The sequence below is a fragment of the Alnus glutinosa genome, chromosome 1, assembly GCF_958979055.1.
Source record: "Alnus glutinosa chromosome 1, dhAlnGlut1.1, whole genome shotgun sequence".
NCBI classification, from domain to species: domain Eukaryota; kingdom Viridiplantae; phylum Streptophyta; class Magnoliopsida; order Fagales; family Betulaceae; genus Alnus; species Alnus glutinosa.
This window is the reverse complement of record NC_084886.1, coordinates 21,637,969-21,652,567: the sequence shown is the minus strand read 5'-3', so window position 1 is coordinate 21,652,567 and position 14,599 is coordinate 21,637,969. Positions and strand designations below refer to the sequence as shown.

The window sequence follows — 14,599 nt, the reverse complement described above, 5'->3', positions numbered from 1 at the left end:
ATTTATGGCTTGTCTTGTGGGGCAAATTGCTGGCATATGGTCATGAACCCCATAGCAATTAATATTGGGCAATTGGCTAGCATACGGTCATGTACTCTAAATCAGATTATTGGGCAATTGACTAGCATATGGTCTTGCTCCCTAAATTAGATTATATTGGGCAATTGATAAGGATATGGTCATATACCCCATATTAGATTATATTAGGCATTAACCAACATATTGCCATGTACCCCAAATCAGATTGTGTTGCGCAATTGGCCAATATGTGGTCAAGTACCCTTAACCAGATTACATTTAGCAATTGGACAGAATGTAGCCATGTACTTGGCAAGCACATGGTCATGTACGCCAAAGCACCTTTCGCTATGTGGCCGATCAAAGCAAAATGAATACCCAGAGCAGGGTCATGTGCCTTGTAGCAAGCTATTGAATGATCGGCGACCCAATGCAAAATGTGGGAGACCATCAGCTCCTCGAGGTCAAGAGATTCGGCACACAACTTAAGCATCCAAATTAAAATTAATTAGCTATACAATTACGACCGCCATACGAAGACAATAGTTGTGTCAATGATTCATCACTAGAGCGAATGACAAAAGGGAGACTAGGCATCATAACTGGGTCCAATACTAGTTGGACCAATCCGGTCTAGAAGTCCCATCAACGCCTTTCCCAATTATTCAAAAAGAAGCCCAACAATAGTAGGCTCAATCCGCAACAATATAATTGGATATCATATAAGGTCTCTCACATTACCTCCCTAAATTACTAACAATTCGGATGTGTAATTATTGCGGATCCTTATTCGAAACTAATAACTTCTAAGTCCTATTTTCGGGATGTACCCTCCTGGACCAATACTTTGGCAAACAAATCTTCCAAAAGAATGTCCAATAGATATCGATGGGGGTTGAAACAAGCATCATAAAACACATATAGCAAAGCTCCATATGATTAAAAAAAGAAAAGAAAGAGAGAGAGTGAGAAAAAGGAAAGAAAGAAGAAGATAAGTAACTTGTAATAGGACCTCATATCCTAGCAATAAATTGCGTCAATAAGCCCCCAATTTAAAAAATGACTAATGCTATTTAATAGACTGATGCAAGTGACACATGGACAATTGAGATGATGTCAATACAAAAAAAAAAAAAAGAAGCTTTTTGACCCGTTTTTGTTAGAGCCGTTTTAACAAAACTACTCTAATTGGAACCGTTTTTAGTTAAAGCGGCTCGAATTAGAGCCGCTTTTAAAAAGCGACTCTAATTAGGGCTGTTTTAGTTTAAACAGCTCTAATTGGAGCCGTTTTAACTAAAACAACTCAAATTAAGTTGAGCTGATTTAACAGAAGCGGCTCTAATTCGAGCTGTTTTTATTAAAATGACTATAATTGGAGCCGTTGTAACTAAAATGGCTCTAATTAGAGCCTTTTTTTTTTTAAAACGGCTCAACTTTGAGCCCTTTTTAAAGTGGCTCTAATTTGAGCCGTTTAAACAAAAAAGGGTTCGAAATGGAGCCGTTTTGATAAAAACAGCTCTAATTGCAACCGTTTAAACAAAAAAAAAAAAAAAAATGTCTCACATAGATCGTACCATGATCAATCACATAGATCATACCACGATCAATCACATGATGGTACCACGTTCTATCACATAGATTGTACCACAACCGATCACATTGATCGTACCACGACCGATCATATAGATCGTATCACGATCAATCACATTGATCGTACCATGATCGATCATCGATCACATAGATCGTACCACGATTGATCACACATGATCGTACCACGATCGATCGCCTAGATCATACCACGATCGATCACATAGATTGTACCAAGATCAATCACACTTAGATCCTACCACGATCGATCGCACATGATCGCACCACGATCAATTGCATAGATCGTACCACGATTGATTCCATTATTGTACCACGATCGATCACACTTAGATCCTACAATGATCGATCACACTTTGATCGATCCTACCAAGATCGATCACACATGATGGAACCACAATCGATTACATAGATCATACCATGATCAATCACATAGATTGTCCCACAATCGATCACACTTTGATCGATCCTATCATGGTCGATCACATAGATCGTACCACAATCGATCACACATGATGGTACCATGATCGATCACACAGGATGGTACCATTATTGATCACATAGATCGTACCACGATCGATCACAATGATCGTACCACGATCAATCACACTTAGATCCTACCATGATTGATCACACATGATCGTATCACGATCGATCACACATGATCGTACCACGATCGATCACATAGACTGTACCACGATCGATCACACTTAGATCGTACCACGATCGATCACACTTAAATCCTATCATGATCGATCACATAGATCCTACAACGATCAATCACACATGATGGTACAACGATCAATTACATGGATCGTACTACGATCGATCACACTTAAATTGTACCACGATCGATCACACATGATCGTAGCACGATCTATCACAAAGATCGTACCGTGATCGATTACACATGATCATGTGATGGATCGTAGTATGATCAATGTGATGGATCGTGGTACGATCAATGTGATTGATCGTGGTACGATCATGTGTGATCGATCGTAGTATGATCTATATATATCCCCCTCAAATTACCATTTAATTGTTAATGTCTCCCTAAACTACCAATTGTGTCAATGTCCCCCCTCAAACTACCAAAAAGTGTCAATGGTTCCCCTAATGACAAAAATACCCCTCATATAATTATTTAAATTAAAAAAATATAAAATAACAAAAAATTATAGAAGAAAAAAAATAAAAATAAAAACTGGTTTTAATTTTTTTTTTTTTTTTTTTGATTCAGAGCTAAGTAGTTAGTATATATGTTAACTAATATACACACTTATAAATATTAAGTACCATATGTAACATATATTAATAAATTGAGTAAAAAATGTATTAATAAATTTATTAAAAATTAAAAACTATTGGAACCGTATATTATATTTAATTAGCTAGTGTACTATATGCTTATTTAGTAGATATATATATAAAATTTTTTTATTAAAAAATTAAAATTAGTGATCGGAGCCGTTTTCGAAAAAAATGCTCTAATTAAAGTTGTTTTTGCCATAAAATGGTTCGACTAGAACCGTTTTTTAAGAAAACGGCTCTAAACATTTTGGGAAAATTACATTTTCCCCCATGAACTACCAAAAAATGCGCAATGCCCCCATGAACTACTAACTCGACTAAAATAGAGCATTAAACTACCAAAGACAACCATTTTCCCCCCTTCCGTCAGTCAATGGGTCACTTGACCGTCACACGCTGTTTTATCCTCATTTTCTTCATTTTTTCCCCCCCATGAACTACCATCATCTTCCAACATGCCCCCATACAAAACGGCACATGATACGTTGACTGTTTCTTTTAACCCCTCTAATTGACGAAAATGTGAAAAATGGTTGTCTTTGATAGTTGAATGCTCTATTTTGATCGAATTGGTAATTCATGAGGGCATCACACATTTTTTAATAGTTCATAAGAAAAAAGCAACTAGCCTAAACATTTTTTTTTTTTGGGAGAGAGGGACACAGGACACGAACCCCCCAAAAAAACATTCACGTGTTTTTGAATTTTGATTTTTTTTTTTCAAAAAGGCTGGACACAACCTGTCTCTCTCAACTCAAGCTTTTACTACTCTCTCTCTCTCTTCTTATTTCTGAAAATAAATCTCAACTCTATCGTCTCTCTGTCTCACTCAATCTGACCTCACTCAATCTGACTCTCTCATCAATCTTTCTTCTTTTTCCTTTTTTTTTTTTTTTTGGCAGAAGACGAGTACTCACCCCACCGGCCGCACAACTCGGTCGCCACCACCCGGAGAAAGAGTTGTCATCCAGCCATTTTTTTTTTCTTTTTTTTTTTTTCTTTTTTTTTTAAATTTTTTTTTTATTATTATTATTTTTAAGCTTTGTTTTTGTTTTTTGGGTCACCGGTCACCATGGAAGATCGGGGCCGATTTTCCTTCGACGGGGAAGGAAAATCCCCTCTGAATCTCGCCGGATCTCAACTATGTCAAGATATCTCCTCATTGAGTTCGTTGATTTCGATGAGAAATCCTCAAGCCCAGATATCTCCTGGTAACTTTCGTCGCCCACTTCTTTCTTTCATTTGTTTTTCTTGACATGTGGTTTTGTACAATCAGGTCCTCTTTGTCTTTCTTGCTTGCGTTCTTGAACTTATTAAATCTGGTTGAAGGATCTTATTGATCAAGTCGAAAGATTTGTTAGAGCGTTCTTTCCATTTTATTGAAGGCGCTAATGTCTACTGTTCTCAGTTTTTGTGCTTATCATTCTGTCTGTCTTAGGGAGCTTTGATCTGGAAATCCGCGAGTTTCCCAGATGGCTTTTTGCAAAAAGCTTTGAAATTTAGTCTGGTTATTGGCAAGAATGAGAGAAAGAAGGTAGCGGATACTTGTGGGCTTGAGCGTGTTGCTATGACAGATGATAGATTGACTTATATAATATCATTGTTATGTGGGATCCTGACCTTGGCCTAGGAAACAAGTAAGTATCGAATCCTTGGTAAAGCTGCAGTCTTTGTTGGAGGATGGAACTTGGGCATTTGGATCTGGGTTTCAGAAATTTAACTGAGTGTTCATTCAATTTTTTTTTTTTTTTTTTTTTTTTTTTTTTTTTTTTTTAAAAAAAAAAAAAAAATTCTAAAACGACTTAAAAAAATAATTTTGTTTTTAAATTTTTTTTTAAGAGTCGTTTTAAAGACCCCAAAACAGCTTTAAAACAAATAATATATATATATATATATATATATATATATATATATATATATATATATATATATATATATATATATATATATATATATATATATTTTAAAAAATTTAGAGCCGTTTTAGGGTCCTTAAAATGGCTCTAAAAAAAATAATGACTTCTTTTTTTGAAAAAAATTTAGAGTCATTTTAGGGACCTTAAAACGGCTCTAACCGGTTTGAGCCAGTGTTAGAAACGGCTCAAATTGAGATTTTAATACTTGATATGTGGAGCCGTTTGGAAAACGGTTAAAAAAAAAAACTTTTCAAACCGTTTTGAGCCGTTTTAATGTCTTAAAATGGCTTCAAACAAATGGTTTAAATCACTTTTTTGTTTTTTTTAGTGCGTTGCAGTAAAAGTTAACCTTTTTTTTTTTTTTTTTTTTTTATAAGTATTGATTTTTACTGTCACATCATTAAGTTGTATGACAATTGTGTACCAATCTACTAAATAGCATTACTGTTAAAACATTCGCATATAAATTATACTAGGAAGAAAACACTCATAACTTGCAGTCCATAAAACATATTACAAAAGACCCGAATGCAATAAAGATACATTTGACCCATAAGAGTATATATATATATATATGGATCAAATACAGACTTACATGATAGAATAATATTCACATACAGATCGACTTGCATGATAGAAAAAAACACACGGGAGGCAGTGCCACTCCCAATCTTTTATTGTAGAAGTACATTCATAGTAATTAACAAGACGCAAAATAACCTTCTTGTCTATGCGGTGAGGTGAGCATCAATGTCTTTGCTGACATCAATTAGAAACTGAAGCAATGAGTTGGGTTCTGGAATATCATCCTTCAGCTTTTCGTATTCCATGGTCCAATGCACCAAGTTGCCCTCACCCTTGGGAGTAGCTTGAACAACGATTACGAAGTCCTTGTACTCCTTCAGGAGATCCCCTTCAATCACTTTGAAAGTGATTGACTTGTTTGTGTCATCTATTGCCACAATTTTCTCCTTCGCAGCTTTTGCTTCCCCATCTATGGTTTCACAAGATCGACAAGAAACAATTAAAGCTATTGATAAGACCATGCTGTTGCCAAGGAAACGAGAGATATAATAGGTATACTCAAAGCATGTTAGATCCCATGGCCACCACAGTACGAGTAGCGTATGCATAATATAACTATATATATAACGTGCTCAAGCACAAATATATATATATATATATATATATATATATATATATATATATATATATATATATATATATATATATATATATATATAGTTCAAACTTAATTTAAATGTACCAAATAAGTTTCTTAAAGGTAGATTTGCGCTATGATATAAAAAGATGTCGGTCTACGAAATGGCCGGTTCACGAAAGATTATAATTGATACACCCGTGGGGTAAGACTAGATTACCCTATGATGTACATAGGAGTAATTAATGCTACAAATTCAACTTACGTCTCACTCTTATATACAACTGAACTGATGTAGTAGTGCCTATAAACAATTTGATCAACCTTTATTAAAAAGAGAAAATATTTAAGAGCTAATAGACATTGCCATATCAACCCAATTGTATAAGAGTGTGATATGATTGAGTATTTAGATTTAACCTACAAAAAGAGATGTAAAAGGGAAGAAAAATGCATACCTTATTTCCTCACTGTTTTGTTCAATCTTAAAACTAGAATTTGTGAATCCCAACAAGAAAAAGAGAGGGGATTAAAATGGCGTCAATGAAGAGGGACAGAGAGAATACTCGTAGAGTTAGAAATTACAAAATATTTAGGTGAAAAAAGAAGATAGAAAATTCCAAATTGAACAAAAAACAAAAAGTTAGCTTTTGTTGAATATATTTACCTAAGCTTTGAGATAAAAAATAAAAACGTCTTCTGAAAGTTTAGACCTTGGGGGAGATATTAACCAACATATTAATTGTGAGGTGAAATGAAGAACTAGTCTTAATTAAATGTCTAAAACGATGGTTAGCAATTTGTAGAGCAAATTGGTAGAACTGTGTTGGGGACAGATGGTCATGTGTGATATGAAATGGGCTTACCATGGACATAATTCCAGTAGATGACAGAGCCCTCAACGCCCCAGTCACCCTCGTGCAAAGCACAACCCTGTATTTTTTCAGGAGTAACATTGGATATGTGGTGTGGCCTGCCACTGAAAATCTCATGAAACTTTTCAGCGGGAGCTTTAATTTCTACATCACCCTCCACCTTACCAAACAAAGTCATTTTTGAAGCTAGCTAGCTACACAACTGGTTGCAGATTGCCAGATACTAACAATACACAATATGAGGCAATGAGCATGAGTTGGAGAAGATCAAACAGGCTTAAATAGATGGTTTTTCAGTATTAGAAAAATAAATCTTGTCAACCACTCCCCTGCTGCGCTCGTACAGATTATATGTCCCCATTCCTTGGGACATCTTCACGTGGGTTGTTGAATCTTTTCGATCTACCTTACCTGTTTTTGTCACTACTGAAAAAATAATTATTTCTTTTTATTATTATAGTTGTAAATATGTTTTCAAATCTCATCAGATTAATTAACACGTTTTCTATTGCAGCTCATGCCTCGTGATTCTAGGGACCGACGTCACCCATAATCGATTTTATTAGTTAAAGATTTATAGACCAATTAACGAAAATCTAATAGATTTTTGTTCAATGATTGGCTTTGTCCTTATATGTTATTGTTACAATAATCAGCAAATAAAACCTGTATCCACTCCAAAATCTTTTTTTTTTTTTGAAGGGATTTTGTAATATCATTAATTAATTGGCAAAATAAGCTCAGAATTTACGAGTCCCGACAGACATGTCGGGTAAGACTCAAACCACACTTTGTTTTGCTCAGAAGAAATAGCAAATTTTGCAAGAGTGTGTGCCACCCTATTACCTTCCCGTTTTACATGAGAAACACCCCAAGACCCAAACCCCGAAGAACGGCACGAGTGTCCGCAATAAAGTTGCCAAACTTGCCAGCGTTGTCTTCAGTATTGTTCAGAGAGTTAGTGATTTCTAAAGCATCGCCCTCCAAAAGAATTGTTTGAATACCCAGAAAGAGCCCAAATTCCACTGCTTGGTGCGCACCGTAGGCCTATGCAATTGTTGAGTCCATAATATACCGTTGTGTTCAACACAAGGAAGCAATTACTCAACCAATTGAATCCCGTGCAACAACTCCAACCCCAATCATTTTCTTTCGGCGACTGACTGCTGAGTCCCAGTTCACTTTAATCACATTCCCCATTGGATGAGACCACTTCACTATTGGAGGACTGAAACCGAGAACGGCATTTGATAGCTCGCCTTCACTGGATTTCCGAAATTCTTCTAGATCTTCAACCGCACATTTCATCAAACAAATGGGGGGCACAAGATCTCCTTCAAAAACCCATCGATTCCTCCTAAACCATATCTTCTGAGCAATCATAATTAGTAATTCGATCTCCTCCTTCTCCAATCTGACATTCAATTTCCCAAATAAATCCATAGAACTAGTCTCCATCACCGAGCACTTCTGGATTTGAACTGGACTCTCATTCCACACAGTCTTAGCTGCTTCACAACTCCAAATGGCATGGACAGTAGACTCGGCTTCTGTTCCACACGTGGGACAGAGAGGATCATCAGTAATCCTGCGTTTGCATAAATTAGACTTCGTGGGCAGAATCTCATTGCAAGCTCGCCAAAGAAAAAGCAAGACATTCCGTGGAAGATGCAGCTCCCAGAGTTTCTTCCACAGTGGCGTAACCAAAGCTGCAGAAGAGTTAATTCCTTGTGTGCTTGAATGACGTTCCATTTCAAGATGATATGCACTCTTTACTGAAAAATGCCCTGTTTTTGTACCTGCCCAGATCACCCGGTCTTGCATACACCGAGGAGAAATGGCTATGCTACATATTTGTTCGACAATATCAGCTGGGAATAATTGCTCAATTACAGCTAAATTCCACCAATTCATAGTAAAATCAATTAAATCACTGACTTTAGCCTCTAGATTTATCCCTAGAATTGGAATTTGAATTTTGTGAGAAAAAGTGTTTGGTAGCCATTTATCCCCCATAATTTTAATATTCGAACCATCAGCAATCCTCCACATAATACCATCTCTGAGGAGTCGTTTGGAACCCCAAATGCTTTGCCATGCATAAGATGGCTTAGCACCCAATGAAGAGCTCAGAAAATCACCTTAAAAAAAAATACTTCTCCTTAAACACCCTTGCTGCCAGTGTGTGTGGAAATTTCAGTAAATGCCAACCCTGCTTTGCAAGAAGGGCTATATTGAAACTGACCAAATCTCTATATCCCAGCCCTCCTTCCAATTTCTTCTTGCCCATTCCCTTCCAAGACATCCAAGGAATTTTAGATAGGTTTTCCTTGTGTCCCCACCAAAACCGACCCATCATCGCATTTATTTCCTTACATAATGTCTTTGGAAGCCTAAAAACACTCATTGTATATGTGGGGATTGCTTGAATGACCGATTTGAGGAGAACTTCCTTCCCGACATGGGAAAGGAACTTCTCCTTCCATCCATTTATCCGATTCCAAATCCTACCCTTTATACCATTGAAAGTGGAGATCCTAGATCTTCCGATTAGAGCCGGTAAGCCAAGGTACTTCTCAAAGTTTGCTGTTGAGTTAAGACCCGTACCATTTAGGATTAAAATCTTATCATCCATTCGGGTATTGTGGCTGAAAAATAATGACGTTTTCGTATGATTTAGTTGCTGCCCTGAAGCTGCCTCATACTGCCCAAGAAGTCGATGTATATGGTCCCATTCTCTTAAATTTGCCCGACAAAATAGGAGACTATCATCGGCAAAGAGGAGATGGTTGATCCGAATCCCTCCTCGAGAAATGGGAATGCCCGTAATAGAGCTTTCGCATGCTGAATGTTGTATCATTGTCGACATTGCCTCCGCACATAAAATAAATAAACAAGATGATAGAGGGTTACCTTGACGTATACCTCGAGTCGGGATAATTTGACCAAAAGGCTGTCCATTAACAAGAATAGCATAGGATACCGTACGGACACAAGACATCAAAAGGTTGACCCACCGATTATCAAATCCAAGCTTCCTCATCATCTCTTCCAAAAAGTCCCACTCAAGCCTATCATAGGCCTTGCTCATATCCAATTTCATGGCCATGAAACCCTCCCTTCCCTTTAACAGCGTATCCATAGTGTGTAATGTTTCGAAAGCCACCAAAATATTGTCCGTTATGAGCCTTCTCGGAAGGAATACGCTTTGTTCCTGTGAGATGATATGAGGCAACACATGTTTCAACCGTTTGGCAATGGCTTTTGAGATTATTTTATAAAGCACATTAAATAGACTAATTGGCCGAAACTCGGTCACACTTGTAGGATTAGTCACCTTAGGAATTAAGCAAATGTTAGTGGCATTCAGCCCAGCCTCAATAGACCCTCCATTTAAAACTGATAAAGCTGCCCGAGTCACCTCCTTGCCCACAACAGCCCAGGATTTTTGATAGAAACCTGCAGAATACCCATCTGGACTCAGAGACTTCAGAGAATGCATTTGGAAAAGGGCCACCCAAACCTCCTCCTCCATAAAAGGTTGAAGAAGCCTTTGGTTCATAGTTGGAGTAACCCGGTCATTCACAAATTGTAAACAATTTGAAATGCCAGTAGGATTAGTAGTGGCAAACAAATCACTATAATAAGAAAGGAACAACTTACTTAAATCTACCTTCTTTCTCCAAACCTGGCCTACCCCATCTATGATACTTCGAATAGTATTAATCTTCCGACGGTGATTCACCCAAGAATGAAAAAATTGAGTGTTCCGGTCCCCATTTTGGAAGCAATTCTATTTTGAGCTTTGTTTCCAGTGCAAGTCCTCCCTTAATAAAATCTCATCAATTTCTGCCTTTATCCGTTTAATGTCCATAGCAGTACCCGGTCTCGAAGTAGATTAAAGATCAAGGAGCTGTTTTTTCTTTCTCTTTAAACTCTCCTCTGATTGGCCAAATTTCTTTTTACTCCAACGTGAGAACTCGTGTTGACACGAAGATAATTTGGTCTGAACTACCCGAATATCTGATTCTCCAAAACTATTTCCTCCCCAAGTCGATTGGACTATACTACTATACTCCACATCCTTAGTCCAAGCTTCTTCAAATTCAAACCCCCTTCGATATTGTTGCCTCTCCTCTTGAAATTCAGAAAATTGGATCGAAAGAGGATTGTGATTCGAATGTGATGCAGCCAAGACAGTCACAGTTACAAAGGGGAAAGTGAGACTCCATTCCCGGTTTGCCATAGCTCGATCCAAACGCTCTTGGATAAAATCTTCATCCTCTCATCTGTTATTCCAAGTAAAACAGGGACCAATGAAACCCAAATCTCCCAAGCCACATGCCTCCAAGCATTGTCTCAAATTATCCATTTGAGATTCACGTCGAAGTGTAGCCCCCTCCTTCTCTTATTGCTCCAAAATTTCATTGAAGTCCCCTGCACATAACCAAGGCAGAGGCTGAAACTGGCTTAAATGTTTGAGCAAAGCCCATGATTCCATTCTTTTAGCACTGTCCGGTTGGCCATAGAAACCGGTGAATCGCCATTGTTCGTTCCCATCCAAATCTTTCACCACGGCATTTATGTGAAACCTAGAGTAATTGTAAATATCAAGAGCATTTTTATTCAACCACAAAAGAGCTAAACCCCACTTCGACCCACAAGATTAACAACAAACATACTGTCAAAACCCAACCGACTCCTTATACGATCCATATATCTTTGTGAACAAAGTGTCTCCATAAGAAACACCATGTTTGGTCTCTTTTCCTTCACCAATTGGTGGAGATCCCGAATTGTCCGAGGGTTGCCAAGCCCTCGGCAGTTCCAGCTTAGCAGAATCATTGTGGCTGGCAGAGCTGTTCAACAGCCTCCGCCATCGCCAATGGATCAAAAATCGACTCATCCTTACTTCCTTTCTTATTTTCCGCAGCATCTCCTTCAGAATAAAAGAAGGAGTATCCATTACTTTCCGTTTGCCCCAAGTAGCCGGCACCAAAACAGAGCCGCGTGTCTTCCATTTCCAAGTGCGAGATAGACACACACTGGCATGTTACTTAGACACCCCTGAGGATTGGATGTTGTGCTGCATAATGGAATTTGCCACAGGAGAAGAGGACCCATGTATATCTTCCACTAATGACACGTCCCCTTTGCATGCATGAAGGTCATGCGTTAAAGAAGCAGCTACAAAGACAGCACCAAACTATTTTGTTTATGAACAAAACCCCCATGATCCTCCTGCACGTAACATTCCATGAGATCCTCCGAGGATAGCGCTAAGGACCCCACCGAATAGCCCTCCTTTTCCACATTTTCTTTTTTCCTTAAAATCCCTCCCTCAATAGGAAGTTGAGAGATAGACTCCTTCACAACCACTTCAGCATGATGCACACGTTGAGGATTATGAACAACTGCCGCAACCGTAGCCTCAACTAGCAGGATTGTTGGAGCATTTGGATGATCCCTAATTATACGGCCAATTCGTGATTTATCCTTATCAACTGAACTGCCATCACCGGCCGCCCCCGAATTGCCGGAATCCTTTGACTCCTTTGTAGCTCCGCTTGAAGCCCCCTTCGAAAATTTCCCCTTCTGGAATCGAAGATGATCGGCCCGCATCCATGCACCCCACTGCTTGACCACTGCCTCTTCGTTCAATCGAAAGCCTCCACTTCCCCTGCATTTGCTCCCCCCATGGAAAATCTGACCACATGAATAACAAAACTGGGGAAGCTTTTTGTACTTGAAAGAAATCCATACTGATTTCCCATTAATAAGTAGAGCCCTACCTCGTTCAAGAGGTTTAGTAAGATCTAGAAAAATTTGAATTCGACGACATCTCCCCCATCCTATACCACCACTCGTGACATCCACTTCCTCAACCTTCCCTAGAGATTCCCCAATATGGATCCCCACTCCCTTGTTCATGCATGTTAAAGGCATATCATGCACCTGCACCCAAAACAAAGCTTTGGTGAAGTCCATCTGGAGAAGAGATGTACTGTCATCCACCTCCTTTAGAACCAAAACACTTCTATCAAATAGCCAAGGCTTGCCCTCCTTAATTCTTCTTCTATCCGATTCATTGGCAAACTCCAAGAGCCACAAGTTGTCATGTATTTCCTTGAAGGTTACCGACGCCAGTGTTTGCCATAAGCGAGACATCATAATCTGAAAAGCTTCCTTTTGAACCCGCCGTTCTGAAAGCAATCTACCGATAAGACAAAGCCCACTTTTAGAACACAAGTCGGCAGTGTCATCTTCATTAATAATGATACCAAGTTTTTCTCCTTCCGTCAAAGTCATAGCGTCACCTAGTGTATGTAATATATCCTCCATATCACGATGTATACCAATCACCCACAAACACTAGAGAAAGTACCACACAGCAACCAAAAAATACCTGAACTCCCAGTCGTGAACAGCAGGAGACTAAATCTTCTTAAAACCCTAAATTCCTCGAGAGAGAAAAACTAGAGAGAGGAAACCTTCATAAAAAGTTTTACTCCAAAATCTTTTGAGTGCGATCGATAGGTTAGTTGCCTTTTTCTAATAAATATTTTTGCTCGGCCGTATCACACTTGTCCATATTATATATATATATGGACAATTTCGTATCATAGAAAAAGTAATCTCAACGCAATATCTTGATCATCAATTACAATGTTACAAATAAAAATATGATAATACATTCTCTATAGACTAAATATGATCATCTATTAAAATCTTAAAGCTTGGCTTGTCTTAATTAATTACAGCTCAAAAATACAACTTACGTTGTGCTATATATAGTATATTATATATATAATGGGTTTATACATATATATATATATATAAAATAGGGTTAGGGTTATAGACATATTACTAAAAGAGATGGGGCCAGGTAAGGGTGTATATGTGCAACCGCCAATTAATAACCGCTAATCGGATAATCGAAAAACTGGAAATACCCACAACCAGATAACTGGTAGGGTTTCCAGGGTTTTAGGAAACTAGTTAAAAATATATAAAAATAATTATAAATGGAGTAATTTTTTAAAATGACATAAAGTTGAGTCGTTTTTGTTAAAACATCTTTCCTTAAAGTGCCATGTAGCATCCTATATAATTCTTTTAATTTTTTTTTTTAAAAAAATAAGAAGTAAAGCTCTACAGTAGGAAAAAAATAAAAATAAGCATGTGATTTTCCTGAAATAAACAAGTTTTCATGTTTATTTCTCTTTAAAAACACAAATCGCTTTTCAAAATGTGTTAAGGGCTATTTCTTTGGGACTCAATAAACGCCAGCCCATAATAAATGCCAGACTAAAAAAGGTCCCAATTCAAATAAACACGCCAAGCTCACTAGCCACTAGGGGTGTTAATCCGGCCGGTTATAATTGGCCAAGAACCCTTAACCAGGCACCAACCGGCTTCGGGAGACCGAAAAATCGGTTTGGTAAATAACCGGGCACTTGGAGCCAGAGCCGGTTATTAGTTTCTTAAAAACCCGGTTATAACCAGGTAACTGGCTCCAGGTATATATATATATATTAAAAAATATAAAATATATGAATATAGTAATTTACCCTGCTACCCTTTACCCTAATACAACCCTAACTCTTCCACGTTTTCTTTCTTTTCTCAGTTTCTAATTCTCTACAAACCTTTGGACCTCCGTGGCACCTTCACCAAGAATCACCCTTCGTCAAACGAAGGTGTAAATC

At 37.8% G+C, this 14,599-nt stretch overlaps 2 protein-coding genes across 2 annotated transcripts; both read right to left on the bottom strand.

Annotated features, from left to right (window-relative positions):
• Positions 1-5,581: 5,581 nt before the first annotated feature.
• LOC133854124 (MLP-like protein 31) lies at positions 5,582-7,068 on the bottom strand. Its single transcript, XM_062290209.1, has 2 exons — positions 6,882-7,068; positions 5,582-5,847 (listed from the first exon to the last, which is right to left on the bottom strand). Exons 1-2 carry the CDS (start codon positions 7,066-7,068, stop codon positions 5,582-5,584), a joined length of 453 nt encoding a protein of 150 aa, XP_062146193.1.
• A 5,009-nt stretch (positions 7,069-12,077) lies between these two features.
• LOC133853965 (uncharacterized) lies at positions 12,078-13,199 on the bottom strand. Its single transcript, XM_062290010.1, has one exon. The coding sequence runs from the start codon at positions 13,197-13,199 to the stop codon at positions 12,078-12,080; it is 1,122 nt and encodes a 373-aa protein (XP_062145994.1).
• Positions 13,200-14,599: the final 1,400 nt, after the last annotated feature.